General features: G+C 35.0%; 1 protein-coding gene across 1 annotated transcript in view; it reads right to left on the bottom strand.

Annotated features, from left to right (window-relative positions):
* ERBB4 (erb-b2 receptor tyrosine kinase 4) overlaps positions 1-17,140 on the bottom strand; it is a 1,107,258-nt gene that overhangs the window by 498,125 nt on the left and 591,993 nt on the right. Inside the window, exon 3 of the mRNA XM_068543793.1 lies at positions 1,106-1,292. Coding sequence (XP_068399894.1) covers positions 1,106-1,292 — 187 coding nt within the window. The remainder of the gene's footprint in view (positions 1-1,105; positions 1,293-17,140) is intronic.

Genomic DNA, 17,140 nt, shown 5'->3' with positions numbered 1-17,140 from the left:
TCATGTTCAAAATAAATAACATAATCAACACTCCTTCCTTCATCCAAAATATCCCAATTTTAGCTCATGTCTGGGTAACTATGAAGCTACTTCTAACTTAAAATTATATATTTTATGTCCACTGTAAATAAAAGAAGCATATAATTTTAATAACCTGACAATATTAATCTTATCTGTTTCTTAATATTTTAAGGCAATACTTCTAAAATATTTCAGATTCCAATATCAAGAAACATCACCACTGTGTGGACTCAAACACACACAAAGTCAATAGATATTTTGATGCAAAATATATAGATCATATTAATTTAGATTAAATCAATAGTTCAAACTCCTTTCTCCCACTGTGATATAATTACTAATTCGTGCATTTTGGTTACAGGCACATATGGCAAAATTCACAATTAGAATCCCTGTACCAAAACTCTGAACTATATGAATTGAAAAGATATCAATGGGATTGCAAGGACCAGCTTACAAAACAAATTCCCGCAAAGTGTTTTTTGTAGCAAGATGATAATTTAAGTTGTTAGGAATTACTTATTTCCAATCTTAGGGGGAAAAAATCACTGATGATATTAAAGCATTCTGAGAAAGAATTACTAACGGCATTTAGTGAGTTACTCAATAAAAGAAATCAAAACTGGATTAATACATTAGATATGTTTTTCAAAAATAAGGGATTATATACAAGAAGCTAGATTAGTGGAACTAGATATAATGGTTTGTGTATTTACTGAGCTGTAACGAAAGTGAGAGTTAGGGTATTATTGCAGAGATTTGATGATATGGTCCACTGTTCACCTAAGACCACCAAACATAGCATTCTTAAACCTGCTTCATATCTCAGTTTTCAGTCACTGAGCATTTCCTTCGAGCGTACTTCTGTTCAGCTGCGATACAGTCAGACTGCATTTACAATATCTGTACATAAAACAAGGGCATCGCAGGGCATCGTTTCTCATAAAATGAATAAATAGTATATATTTCAATGCTTTATAATGTTCCTCAATGTAATACACACTGGAGAAACCATACACCCATATGTGTGTATCTATTATATTGATAATAAGAGTACATTTGCTATTTAATATATTTTCCTTACCAGTCAAGTTCTTCAATCCAAGTTCTTGAAGTCCAAAGTTTCCATCTTTTCTGTAGTTTAAAAATATTGCCAAGGCATATCGATCTTCATAAAGTTTTGTCCCACGAATAATGCGTAAATTCTCCAGAGGCAGATAGCGAAACTGATTAAGAGCCACCAACACGTAGCCTGTGACTTCTCTTATAGACTGAAAAGACACAAACAATTGCCTGTGTTAAATAATTTAAAACTGTTTGTCAGTATGTTTATGTAGTCATTTAGATAAAAATGAGTTATTTAATTCTAATTTTCAGCTTTTAATTGAATACACTAATTTCCACATTATACTATAAATAATTGCCTTGACACACAAGATCACAAGGGTTAGAATCTCATCTGAAGAATTAGTTGTATTTTTTTAAAAGTCATGAATGTGCTTATAGTAAAAAGAATGAATTTTATTGTATGAAGCATTCTTCATATCTGAGATCTGAATATAATGAAAGGAATAAAGATCTCATTCTTCGACAGACTAAAATGAGGTAAGAACACATAACCATCAATCAAACTTTATATTTAAAAAAAAACAAATTGGTAAGCTTATCACAAATAAAACAAAGATGCATTAGTTTGTAGACTGTAGACTGTGGGACAGATTTCAAGCTGCTATATTAGTGTTTAAATCTATAGTTATCAAAGAACAATTGCCTTATACATCTCTGGCGAATATATGCATATATATATACATATAAATATGCATTAGATACTGATTATGGTTTCTAATTTGATTACAACCACTATTTTTATTTTGACTGTTTATTGTTTAGATGTAGTTGTCTATAATATAAGTTAATTACTTAAAGGTTTGTGAGACATTTTAAAGCAAAAAAAAGTCACAAAAAAGGCTTTAGGCTTCATCTAAAGCTATAGTTTTTAGTAAAATGCAAATAATGACAGTAATGGATATACATCTTATTCTTTTAATTAATCATAATTCAAAGGTGCTCAAATATTTGATATTATTTAATGTCAATTTCGTGCTATTTTAGATCTCTTAATTTCAGATGTCCCAATGCTCAGTCCTTGGTCCTCTCTTCTATCTACTCTTCCCCCCTTGTCTTACCCAATTTTAAGGTTGATGATCTCCAAACTTTTACCTCCAAACTCTCTCCTAAACTCCAGACTCACAACCAAGCCTACTCTGCATCTTCACTTGGATGCCTCATAGGCTTCTCAGATACACCTTCCCAAGACTGAACATCTATCTTCCTTCCCCATCCTGCCAACAGTCTTGGTCATCTTAGCTGATGTCAATCCATCCTACCTGTTATTCAGGCCAAAGTCTTGGGATCATTCTTGACTTCCCTTTCCCACACCAAATGCAATTCATCCTATTTGTTCTATCTTTAAAAGGATTAGCAATTCAACCACTTAGGGCATCCACTGGTATCCTCTGAGCCACCATCATTCTTCATCAAGATTACTGTAACGGGTCTCCCTGTTTCTACTCTTGATCCCTTTTGGTGTATTCTCAGTTAAGGCTAGCCCTGATGTTTTTAAAACATAGATCAAATCATGACACTTCAATTCTTAAAACTGAAATGCCTCCCAAATCACTCAGAGTAATAGTCAAAGTCCTTTCAAGGATGAGTCAAAACCTATATCTGTGTTGTCCAGTAGAGCAACCACTAATCATATGTGGCTACTGAACAACTGAAATGTAGCTAGTATGAACTGAGATGTGTTGTCGCTGTAAAATACACTCTGGATTTCAAAGATTGCATGTTGAAATGAAAACATTTTAGATAAACTGATTTTTACTAGATGCATTATTAAAGTTGATTTTTACCTGTTTCTTTGTACCTTTTTTGTGGCTACATGAAAATTTTTAATTACATTTTTATGGCTCTCATTGTATTTCTCCTGGACGGTGCTACACTGTATGATCTGGTCATCGTTCTTTTTCTGACTTCTCTTTTTAACTCTACACCTTGCTCACTCTTTCCAGATTTGCTGGTCTCTTTGTTGTTCTTTCAACATGCTGAGCATGGTCCTACCTCGAGGTGCTCACTGTACTTTTAAGGGCCTGAGCTTCTTTCCCTCTTGTTATCTTCTTGGCTGATTTCCTCACTGCCTTCAAGATTTTGCTCAAATCTACCTTCTCAGTTGAGGCCAAGCCTGACCGATCTATTTAACATGGCAACCCTCCCATCTTTCCTTCCTCTAATTTTTATTGTTTCTACAGTACTTCTCACACTCTAACATACTATATAGTTTATATATTTACTACATTTAGTATTTATAGTCTTTTTCTCTATTTCCCAGAATACAAGCACTATAAGGGCAAACATTTTAATTTGTTCACTCATGTTTCCCAGGGGACCAGAACAGTGCTAGTACTTAGTAAGAAACCAACAACTGTTTGCTGAACACTCTGGCTCTTCTCTGGCCATACCTTCACCACTAGGTAATCTACGGAGTCCAGAGGAGTACCCACCCGCAGCCTGCAATGCCCCCTTCTAGACAGATCAGGCTCCAAACCCCTGTGAACCCAGAATTCCATTCCTCAAAAGCCACATCCCGCCCCCCGAGTACAGGGCCTGTAATATCATCTTTCCCAGTTCTGTTCTGTCCCTCAGACCACAGACTGTGCCACCAATTTGCATACAGTTAAGAAAGATGGGTGGTCCAGGTGCAGATGTTTAAGGGGAGAGTGTATGGATCCTGGACGTGTGGACTAGAGTGACCATTCACTTGTGTGCAAGACCTCTCACAAAACTGGACAGAACTAGGTGAAGGAGGGGCTGCAAGCTGGAGGCCATCTCTCTCTATGCCACCATATTCCTGAGGAGTCCAAAAATACTAGCATTTCACTTGGATTTCCAGGTTGTTATAAAGATATATCCATCAAAATGGGAGGATAGAACTTATTTTATTGAATAACATTTGCTTGATTTATAATAAATAATAAGCCCCACAATATGTAGGCCTCCATGTATACTCTTATCCCAGGTCCATAATTCTTAAGGATAAACGTGCTACCACTCATCATCGTGATAAGTAGAATGCTAATAGAGCAAAGGTGGCAACAAAGAGGCAAGGGACACATGAAACTACTCATGTCTGGCATCGAATTGGGAACTCTATGTCACAACGAGAATTCTTGAGACACTGAGCATTTTGGATGGAAGAGATGAATGCTCTGGGGAATGGGAAGAGGGGTTAAAGATCAGCAGTGGCATGCATTGTTTGCATGCTACAATTTGTTTTAAAATCACACTTGCCTGGAATAGTGGAGCCCTAGAGCCCTACAAGTTCTCCTTCAACCACTGTTTCAATGATTGAGCTGTTATCCCTTTGAGTTCTTAAAAGAGAGATCATAAACACGTTCTAACATCATTTGGTCTAAAAAGTAAAATTATTTCATTCATTATAAAAATAATTTATTTTTTGGCTTGTATATAATTATTATCAGCTGCTCTAGGTTACAATAATAGCACTATAATAAATGTTGGGGCAGAGAATATATTATCAATCCTTTGTCTAAAACATATTATAACATCCATCATTCTTCCTAACAAACTCACCATTAGCTCTAACTTCACCTAGGAAGTGGATCTTTTTAACAAAAACTGTAAAAATCTATTGGCTTATCTTAGGATAGAAGGTCACATTGATGGGATTATCAGAGAAAACACAGGTGAAGCACACTCAGGAAAATGAAGAGGTTTATGAGCAAAGACAATGTCAGTAGGCAATTCTGCAGTGTTTATTAGAGGGATAAATTCTTTTTAGCTATTAATTGATAAAGATGCACTATTTGGCATGGCTTTTGGACCACACATTAGCAGAGGCTACAAATAACCTGCAAATAACGAAGCCTTTAGTATAAAAAGTGTTATGGATATAAGCCAAGAACAATGGTGAAAATATAGAGAAAAATCAACTAATCATAGAAGAGGATGCTCCAAGTGCCCTTAGCTACATGAGAAAGTAAAATATAACTAAGAACATCTTTGTTTTCACATAGTATTGAATGTATAAATATTTGAATTAATTGCATGGTAAAATGTATGTACTCCTCATTCCAGAGTGTGTATTACAGTATTCTTAGAAACATTTTTGTTATCTTCATAAAAGGTCAGGTTAATAGCAACAGCTACTCCCTTGTCCAGATTCTGGGACTGGAGGGATTTACTGTTTTAATTGAGATTCTTGTGTCTAAAATGAGTCTCTTTCATTATCCATTCTGCTTATTTATTACCCTCTGGTCTTGCAAAATAATTCATGCAACTTAACCATTAGCTTAACAAATAATCCTTTTGCAGTGGGAACTCTGGGCATCATGATGTGTTAATGCTGAGAAAGCATATGTTCAAACCATTTTGAACAAAGCCGCCCATGAGTAGGTGATATGTATTTCATTCATGATGAATTATTTGCTAATAATGATGGTGAAGATCCTATTCACTCATCCCACATACCACTAACTCCTACACAGCAAATAATGTAAATATTAAGAGGAAAAAGATTATAGCAAATCCCTCAACCCAAGATTTATATCTGGAGGGGCTCATGGAATCAAAGAATTTTTAAAGAATTATGGGAGATGAATATAAAATTCTTATATTTAAAAGCCACAAATATGCCTTGACTTTGTCCTCCTAAGTTTTCTGTTTTCTGGAATTCAGAGCCACATTCTTGTAGGTACTCTTAAAACCTTTCTGGGAACAAATATCTTGAAACATCTCAATGGGAAACTCCACTGCAGATAACATGAGCTACCAGCCATACTGATTGCAAATAAAATTACAGGAAGCAACTTGGTAATGGCAGGATTGCTTAATAATGAAAAAGGGTCAGTAACATGCTTATGAGTTAATATCGGCAGGTCACTAAGAAATCTGGGTAAAAAGTCAAGAGATACCTAACGGTCAATTAAGCTTACAATGTCTGATAAGGTCACATAATCATGTTAGTTATCCATTGTTCCTTTCTTTTCAGCCATTAGAAAGAATGTGAGCAGCACAAGACTTTTAAATGTCTCAAAAATTTTTATAAAAATAAAAACAAGTTTTAAGCATATGGACTTATCTGTGGAAAGTATAATGGTAAGAAATGTGGGCTCAACTGCCAGGCAAAGCCAGGCTATGCTTTCTAACTCTGTGGTCTTGATCAAGATGTTTATCCTCTCTGATCCTCAGTTTCTTCATCTTTAAAAAATAAATAGCAATACCTCTCTTGTAAAGGTGTTATAAGGATTAGAAGATATAAGACAAATGTCTGTAAGAGTTCAGCAACTACTAGCTATTACAAACGCTGTTATCTCTATTAATAGCCAAGGCAGATGAACTATCTGTGGACAATCGGAGTTGAAGACAAAAATATTTATAACATAAGAACCATTGCTTTTAACCTCTTTGTTGTGTGACCTTCAGTATGTTTATATTTTGACTCTTCAACTTGCAATTTATTCCTAAATTATCGAATTGATTCCTTATATTGTTTCTGTGTATGTTATAGCCCTTAGTACAGACCCTGGCACTGAAAAGAGATTCAATAATGACTGTTGAATTAAAAAGGAGAATGCAACGCTTAAGGTCTTTTTAGATATTGTTTTCCATTGAAAATGATTTTATGAACGTTCTGATAATAACAAAACGTTCTTTGAACAACACAATCATGACTTGTGTCCAAGGACCACAGTGGTAAGTAGAAATCATCAGAATGCACCAGAAAAGAGAAAACCCTGGCTCTGGTTCTGGTTCAGTATGCTTAGTCCCAGGAAACTGCCTATTTTGTCAAATGAAGACTGAATACCCACCTACAGACATATCTCTCCTTGTGGTGCAAGCTGCTGCTGACTAAAACTGATTGATTTCCATTGTCAATGTATGCTTCCACAGCTACTTTGTTCAAGGAGTGAATACCATTGACGATCATTAAACTTTTAAATGCTTCAAAACTCTTCTAATCCAAGGGACAATTTGTTGTCCATGGCATTTGATGATGGAAATCAAAAGAAATGGGAAAACGAAAGAAATCTGACCAACTTCTCATGCCATATTAGCAATAAACTAAGAAAAAAATGCATGGTTTGTTCTGAAGGACAGAAATTCATAACCATTTTTCCCACATAATATTTTAAGAAAAAAATGTTAAATCTGCAGTTATAAACTTCCCAGTATTTTCAGTGGGTGCCATTCAGCTAAAGATTAGAAGAGATTGTACTGCTGCACTGGGCTTTCCATTTACCTTCAGATCATTCCAGAAAAATCAGTCTTTATTATTTCTAAATCTCTACTGCATTTCACAACTCTTATAACCACTGTTCATTTTTTTTGTATTTGAAACAATTCTCTTATTCTTTAATTACAGTTGATTTTCTCTAATTTTGTACTTAGTGGGAATAGCGAATAGTTCCTTAAATGTTCCTTCGTGTACCTTAAGATTCAACTGATTGCAGTACCTCACAATTTCTGAATATTTAATCAGTGTTTAGGGACAATTTTACACATATTAAAATCAACAATACATTCTTGGCTAAATGTGTAAAACACTGTTTTCTAGATTTTTTCCTACTCAAATTATACATCAATTCCTTGTTATTTTTCTTTAATATAGGCACCTTTGAAAATATACCTATTTACTTTTGTCAAGACTTTCTGTAGCAAGTCAAAATAGTTCTGAATTCCTAACTTCTACTCCAGTGCCTTATGCACTCATACCCAATTAGGTATTATCCACAAGTAATACTAACATATTCCATTAGTCAAGATATCCACAAATATAATAGTGATTACTTATGATCAGTAGACTTGAATTAAATAAATCTGTAGTATCACAGAGAATAGTGGGGAGCAGAGAACTATGGGAGTGGGGGATTGGGAGAAAAACCCCCTCTGCTCATAATGACTGCAGAATTTATGTGTTCTCTGACGGTGACAAATGTAGTAACAAATTGTAGCCTCTCTGACAGTAAGGCTTTCCATTAAGTTTCCCTAGGCAATTAATTTCTGTCTCTGCCCTTACAGCAAGTCTGGGAATTTCTAAAGCAGAGAATATTCTTAACTATGATAAGATATTAAGAAATTTACCACAAAAAAATTAGTAAGCATATAGCAACCATTACATATTCCTGTTGCATAGAGATAGAAATTGACTGTCAAATATCTAACTCACATGTGAAACCTCCAAACATTATAGTGTATTTGGCTTTAGAATCTTGTTTTCAGTTTTCCCACTTTCCTTAAAAATCCAATGATTAGACCATACTGGCAAGCAGGAGCTCAAAGTCTGATCTAATTAGATTTGGGAAAATAGAGTAATGCAAAATGTCAGGTACCTGACTGTGGTAGATTTAAATTCATGCTCATTTTACACAGCATGAAATAACACTCAAGGGACAGAGAATCTAATCCAGTTCTTCCCAGCAAAACTGCAATCTCTCAGCTATTACCAGCCAGTCTCTTATGTGCTAGTACTGCTACAACCCCTACTCTCTAAGAAATCTACAGGCTATTCATTCATCACTGGCCACCTAGCCAGCTTTCAACTCATGACTTCCTTGCAGTGAATGCCATAGTTTCCATTGAAAAGAGAACTACTTATCTCACCTCTCTCAAAGTAATCATCTTTTTTCTTTGTCCTCTATATCTTTCTTAGCTGGCCAGAGGGTTCTTAACAGTCCCCCTTCAGATCTACATTCCCAATTGGTCCTTCATCTCCTGACCTTATCTCTGCTATACTGCCATATCATAGACATTTTACACTAGAATTAGATTGTACAAATTAAATTGGGAGCTTTTGTAGATCCATTTACATAATCACACACAAATCTCAATTTTGTGTCTATATTTCAAAAAGAAAATCTGTACTGTTAAAATTTCCATTATCTGCAATTTAAAAATATTTTTTCCCATGTGTTTATACAGGTTGGATTATATTTTTAAACCTCAATTCCAAATTGACATTTTAATAGTCTTTTATAATTATCTAAAATATAGTATTGAGATTTAGTGTTTCTGGATCAAGATGGTGAAGTAGGAAAATCCTGAGTTCACCTCCTTCCATGGACACACCAAAGCTACAACTATATACACAACAATTATCCCTCAAAAAAACCTGAAGGCTAGCAGAACAGGTTTTCTACAACTAAAGATATAAAGAAAAGGACACACACTAAGATGGGTAGGAGGGGCAGAGATGCGGTCTGATTAGAACTCTCACTGTTGGTGTGGCCATGCACAAGTAGTGGGATATCACAACCATGAAGGTCCCCCTGAGGAGCAAGGAGGCTGAGCCCATAAGGCTCCCCAGGCTGTGGAGCCGGCACTGGGAAGACTCCATAACATCTGGCTTTAAAAACCAGCAGACCTTACATCTGAAAGAGCAGGAGGGCTGTGGGAAACTGAGACTCTACTCTTGAAGGGATTGCACATACACACCATGGCAAACTAAAACCAAAATCCTACAACAGATACACAAAAAATAAATTAAAAGAAATGCAAATACAGCACTAATGAGAGTCCGCAAATCACAAAGGAATAGGACAAGAGAAGAACAAAGGAACAGAGAAGAACTATTAAAACAATCAGAAAACAATTAACAAAATGGCATTAAGTATACTTATCAATAATTATGTTAAGTATAAATAGACTAAATGCCCCAATCAAAAGACATAGGGTGGCTGAATGAAGAAAAGAACAAAACAAACAACCCCCCCCCAACAAAAAATACAGTACCCATATATGTGCTGCCTATACAAAACTCACTTCAGATCTAAATATACATACACACAGACTAAAAGTGAAAGGATGGAAAAAAGATATCCCATGCAAAGGAAAACAGAAATAAACCTAGAATAACAATATTTCAATTAGACAAAATACAACTTAAAACAAAGACTGTGACAAGAGACAAAGAAAGGCATTACAAAATGATAAAAGGCTCAATCTAACAAGAGGTATAACACTTGTAAATACTTATGCACCCAACACAGGAGCACCTAAATACATAAAGCAAATATTAACAGACATAAAGAGAGATATTGGTAGTAATAAAATAATAGTAGGGCTGACCTACATCAATGGATAAATTATTCAGACAGAAAATCAGTAAGGAAACATTGGTCTTAATTGACACATTAGATCATATAGACTTAATAGGTATATATAGAACATTCCACCCCATAACAGAAGAATAAACATTACTTTCAACTGAACATGAAACATTCTCCAGGATAGATCACATGTTAGGCAGCTAAGCAACCCTCTTTAAATTTAAGATTGAAATCATATCAAGCATCTTTTCCAACCACAACAGTATGGAACTAGAAAGCAATTACAAGATAAAATAATGGAAAAAAACACAAACACATGAAGGCTAAACAACATACTACTAAACAACCGTGGGACAATGAAGACATCAAAGAGGAGATTTTAAAAAATACGTTGAGACAAATGAAAATGAAAACACAACATTCCAATATTTATGGAACACAACAAAAGCAGTTCTAAGAGGAATAGCCAAAGCAATCTTGAGAATAAAGAACAAAGCTGAAGGTATCATGGTCCCTGACTTCAGACATACTACAAATCTACAGTCATTAAAACAATATTGTCCTGGCACAAAAACAGACATATAGATCAATGGTACAGACTAGAGAGCCCAGAAATAAACCCATACGTCTATGGTCAATTAATTTACGACAAAGGAGGCAAGAATATAAAATGGAAAAAAGACAGTCTCTTCAGTAAGTGGTGGTTGTGAAACTGAACTACATGTAAAAGAATGAAATTAGATAATTTTCTCACACCATATACAAAAACGAACTCAAAATGGATTAAAGACCTAAATACAAGACCGGAAACCATAAAACTCCTAGAGGAAATCATAGGCAGAATATAAATCTCTGACATAAATAATAGCAATAATTTTTTGGGTCTGTCTCCTAAGGCAAAGTAAACCAAAGCAAAAAGAAACAAATGGGACCTAATTAAACTTAAAATCGTTTGCAAATAAAAGGACACCATAAACAAAACAAAAAGACAACGTAGGTTGAATGGGAGAAAATATTTGCAAATGGTATCATCGATAAGAGGTTAATATCCAAAATATTTAATCAGCTCATACAACTCAATATCTAAAAAACAAACAGCTCAATTAAAATAAAACAATATGGTAGAACACCTGAACAGACATTTTTCCAAAGAAGAGATACAAATGGCCAATAGGCACATGAAAATATGTTCAACATTGCTAATCATCAGAGAAATGCAAATCAAAACAACAGTGAGATATCATCTCACACCTGTCAGAATGACTCTAATCAAAAAGTCTACAAATAACAAACGCTGGCAGGATGTGGAGAAAAGGGAACCCTTGAACACTGTTGGGAGGTATGTAAATTGGTACAGCTGCTATGGAAAACAGTATGGAGGTTCCTCAAAAAAGTAAAAATAGAATTACCATAAGATCAAGCAGTTCCACTCCCGGGTATACACCTGAAGAAAACACAAACACTAATTTGAAAAGATACAGGCACCCCAACGTTCATAGCAGGACTATTTACAATAGCCAAGATATGGAAGCAACCTAAGTGTCCATCAACAGATGAATGGATAAAGAACATGTGGTATATATGGAATATTACTCATTCATAAAAAAGAATAAAATTTGCTATTTGCAACAACATGGATGGACCTAGAGGGTATTGTGCTAAATGAAATACATCAGACAGAGTAAAACAAATACTGTATGTTATCAGTTATACATAGAATCTAAAAAAACCCAAATGAATGAATATAACAAAACAGAAGCACACTCACAGATTTAGAGAACAAACTACCGGTTACCAGTGGGGAGTGGGAAAGGGGGAGGGGAAAGATAGGAATTGGGGATTAAGAGGCACAAGCTGCTATGTATAAAATAAATGTTACAATAATACAGCACAGGGAATATAGCAAATATTTTATAATAACTTTAAATGGAGTATAATCTATTAAAAATATTGAGTCACTATGTTGTACACATGAAACTAATATTAGTAAATTAACTATACTTCAATTAAAAAAATACTGTTTGTCAGCACTTTCATACATCTGAGACTACACATGAATCAAAGTACTGTAATATTTATTTATATTGTATGTGTGATGCGTATGTCCCTCCACAGAGAACCAAACTGGTTAGGGCAATGCGGCCCAATGTTTAAATTTGGGTGCTGCAATCTGACAGATTTTAGTTTGACTCTTGTCCCCATTAATTATTGACCTTGCACAAGTTAGTTAATCTTAATTTCTCTTCTGAAATACAGGACAAATTTCTGCTAAATGCTTAAAAGTTGAAGATCTTCAAAAGATGATCAATGTCCTCATCATATTATTGCTAGTTCAATTATACAAAAGTTATAAATATTTTGTGTAGTTTAGGAATGTGCACAAATAATATGCAAGCAAATATACGTCTGATATTAAAGTTGATTAATTAAACAATTGGTGCTACACAGTGCATAAAGTTGTGGGCTCCAGTAAGACTGCCTGTTACGGTCTGAATTAAGACCCCTCAAATCTATATGTTGAAGACCTAACTCCCAGTATATTAGAATGTGATCGTATTGGAGTATGGTCTTTAAAAAGGTAATTAAATTAAAGTGAGGTCATTAGGGTGGCCCTAATCCAATCACTGGTATCCTTATATGAATAGAAATTTAGGACACAGACACACATGTAGGTAAGAATATGGGAAAAGACATAAAGAGAAGACAGTCATCTATAAGCCAATGAGAAAACCAGAAAAAAACAGCCCGGCTGGCAACTTGATCACAGATTTCTAGCCCCAAGAACAGTGAAAAAATAAATTTCTGTTTAAGCCACCGTCTGTGGTACTTTGTTATGGCAGCTCTAGCAAACTAACACACTGCCTAAATTCACATTCTAGCATTTAGCAGTGTTATACTGTGTAAATTATTTATCCTTCTGTGCCTCATTTTCTTTATCTGTAAACTAGTGATATTAAGTTCCCAAATTCCCAGATTATTTTGAGAAGTAAATCCCTGTAAATTGCTTAAGAAAAGGCCTGGCTTATTGTAGGCTCTCAGTATTAGCTGCCATTGTTTCTTCTGAATACAGAATCTTTTGTCTTCTTTAACATGCTGCCTCTGTTGCACAGCATATATTAAACTCTGCTTCTCTATTTCTAAAGGAATAACTATGTATTACCGAAGTTTAGATGAGAGAAATGCTTGATACCATTTCAATCTACAATTGAGTTACAATACAGTTTTACTTATGAGGTTTTTTTTAAATGTGATTTTTCCCCTCTCAAAATGTAAAGGAGGAATATGGGCCTTCATGAAATGACATGAAAATAGTTGGCTCTCTCGAAAAGCATCTGGGAAATGGCCTTTGAGAATTCAGAAGTTAAAGGTGACTGCTTTTGTGACTGGTCTGTTGTTATTTTTAAATGAAAAGGGTGAGCAATTCCAGAAATAGTAGAGCCAAAGTATCAGGCTTGAATTTGACAAGACTGCCAATATACACTTTAATAACTGTGTAAATATTTGCCTGTAAAAACAGAAAACAAAAAGCTTAACTTATAAAGAACAAATACTTGCTTGAGTCATCTCTTCCAATGACAACAAGGTCTTATGTTACTTACAATGTTCTTAATATTCACTGCAAACAAACACAGCAGGTATTCTATAGATATCTGTAGGTACAGTAAGGACTACAGACATGATATGAACTGAGATCAGGGGTCTTGAGACTAGGTACTAAAATGCTTTTCTTATTTAGTATCCTTTTGCAAGTCAAAACTTTCTAAGTGGGTATTAACTATTCCTGATAATTATATTAATTCATATTTATTCAGTGTTTTCTGTATGTGAAACATTTTTGTAGGACTTACACCATTTCCTGGTCACATCAACTCTTTAAGTACTATTATGTCCATTTTACAGATGAAGAAACTAGAGTTAAATAATATGCCCAAAGGAACGTAGACAAAAAAAAGTGAATAAGGAAATATTAAAAACAACAACAAAGATTTGTCTTATTCCAGAGCTCCAAAATCCCAGTCATTTTAGATATAGCCTTCAAAAAAGAAATACACCTTCTTTTCAAATTTTTTGGAGCAATTTCAGATTCTGGGTCTGGAGCAAGAACTTTATAAGATGACTTGAAACATCGCATTATACCAGGTAGTGAGGATGTTATCACAAATTACTATGACCGGGTCAAAAGGGTTTAAGAACCAATTGAAAGAGATCCTTCCCAGCTACAGACTGGGGAATTTGAATTCCAAAAATGATAATAATAATAGCAAATGATTGAGTTCCATGAAACACGTTTAAATCTATGAGATCATAATAATATTAAATTAAATTAATTAGTCACCTTTGGACAGTAATATATAAGTTGTAACACTGGGTAACCAAATACTAGATTTAAGGCACGTATTTATAAAGTATTGCAACTAATGAATAAGAAAAAAGTCAAAATGAGTTAATAATCAGTATTGGTTTATTAACTGTAACAAATATACCATACTAATATAAGATGTTAACAATAGTGGAAACTGAGTGAAATCTATATGGAAACTCTCTGTACTTTCCTTACAACTTACCTACGCATCTAAAACTTCTAAAAATAAAATTTATTTTAAAAATTAGAGCACTATCGCTCTGATTTTTTTTTGGGGGGGGGTGGGAATTAATGGTTCTAGGTATTTAACATCAGTGGCTGGTCACTGCAAATGATATCACAGTAATAGAGAAAATTAATAGGAGGCAATTCTGCATGGTTCATCTGCATGGTTTATATCAGCTTTTGTTCCAGACTACCTTTTCAAGGACGTCTGTAGCAAACAGCAATGGAATATAATGATAGTTTTCCCCCCCAGGGCAGAGGGCAAATTTGTTAGCAGCCCTCTGTTTTATTTTTTAATGGGCGTATAGTTGCTTTACAATGTTGTGTTAGTTTTTGCTGTACAATGAAGTGAATCAATTATATGTATACATATATCCGCCCTCCCTCTTGGATCTCCCTCCCTCCCCCACCCCCATCCCACCCATCTACGTCACCACACAGCACTGAGCTGAGCTCCCTGTGTTATACAGCAGGTTCCCACTAGCTATCTATTTTACACATGGTAGTGTATATAGATTGAAATTTTCTATGCTCAGAGTTCCTCCACTGTGACACAAATCCATTTTGTGTACAATATCTACCTGTGCCCACTTCCCAATCACACCTATGGGAACTGCCCCAGGAGAGAGGGGAAACAATGTAAACAAGAACTGATGCTGACTGCTGTGCCATAGAGTCTCAAGTCCTTTGCCAACACAAGTGCCGGGCTAAATCGTTAGCTTGCAAGCAGGTTAAAACCTCAAAACCCTTGACAGTTCTCATAACAACCAGTCATTCTGTGCCTCTAGCTGAATAGACCACCACCTATGGTTTCACCAAAGGCATTGAACATGAATGTGATGAAGTCTCTGGATCCAGCTGCTGATTTGGAGGAACTAGAGAGGGCAGAAGAACATGTTGAACTCTATCATGAATAAGCAATAAAAAAAACCCAGGTTCCAGAAAATTCTACAGAAAAATATCATCCAGGCTTGACTGAATAAATTATAAGGGATGGGGAAGGGAAGAGGAACCTCTAATTAAAAGTCTGAAATTTAAAAAAAAATTACAAAATCAAACAATAATGTCTAGGGTTGCATAATTCGGTGATTATAAAGAAAAGCAAGAAAGCAATTTTATAAAAGTAAGGATGGTGGTTACTTTTGTAGAGAAATGGGTTTGAGACTGGGATGAGGCACATTGTTGAGTTCCTGGGGGTGGCTAGCAAAGTTTTATTTCTTGATGTAGACTAACAGTTACAAGAGTGTATGCCTTTATAAATTCCTGAAACTAGTTTTTGTTTTGTGAAGTTTTCAGTATTTGCATTGTATTTGTAACATAACGGTTATAAAAAGGTGTTCTTTGATGGTAAACACAAGGAAGCACACAAAGGTGTCTCTTTATGTCTACATATTTTACCACTTGATATCTGAAATTTAGGAATCAAGCAATTTCAGATTGCATGATATTCCTTGCTATCAAATCCTCTCTATTCAGACTCAGGAACTGAATATATTAGTAAGGCACGGTTGTACAATCTAGGCAGAAAGAATAACATGTCTTATGGCAAAGTGCCTCGAGACAGTCTGGTGTGTTCACAGGTCTAAAAGTCCCAAACTGAAAATGAGGCCAGGAGGACAGGAGATCCAACTGGAAAAAAGGTAATGTAGGAATTCCAAATTTTATCTTCCAGGCAGTAGGGATTTAATGGCACTGTCTACAGGAATGAGGCTGTGATTTGTTTTGTAGAATTATCTGCCTGGTTTCAGTGTAAAAATGGGGTAGGATGATGAGAGGTTGATAGAGAGAGAAAAGTAAGGAAATTCTTGCCAAGCAAGAGATGATGGTGGCAGTGAATACAGAATAGCTGGGGATGAGATTCCAGCCATCTTTCTGAGGTGGAATAACAAATACTTCAGTGACTTACTGGATATGGGGATTAAGGAAGAAAATAAAACAGGAAATGACTTCAGTTCTTTTTAGCTTGGGTGATTTAGTAGATGGAGCTATCATTAACTGGGTTAAAGAACAAATTTGTGAATATGTGAACGTTTGGTTTTCTGAAGCTAAATTAACATATTCTTCTTTGCAAATTCTTCTAAATGATATTATCATCTGCATATCTATTAAATCTGATATATTTTTCTGTTTGTTTTTTAACTTAAAAATAAATTATGCTAGCACCTGTGATTTAATATATATTTATGGTTGTCAGTTTTTATTATTCCTGTATAGATATAAAACAGTGATTCTCAAGCCTTTTGCTCCCCATGGGACATTTGGCAATGTCTGGAGACATTAATAGTGGTCACACTTGGAGTGGGCTGGCATTTTGTGGGGAGAGATCTGGGTTGCCAATAAATATCATATATGCACAGGACAACCCTTGTCCACTTGCAAAAAAGAATCTTCAGATCCAAACTGTCAA

This window comes from Eschrichtius robustus, chromosome 5 (genome assembly GCF_028021215.1).
Source record: "Eschrichtius robustus isolate mEscRob2 chromosome 5, mEscRob2.pri, whole genome shotgun sequence".
Lineage (NCBI taxonomy): Eukaryota > Metazoa > Chordata > Mammalia > Artiodactyla > Eschrichtiidae > Eschrichtius > Eschrichtius robustus.
Note: the sequence above shows the minus strand (reverse complement) of the source record. Positions and strands in the feature narration are given on the sequence as shown.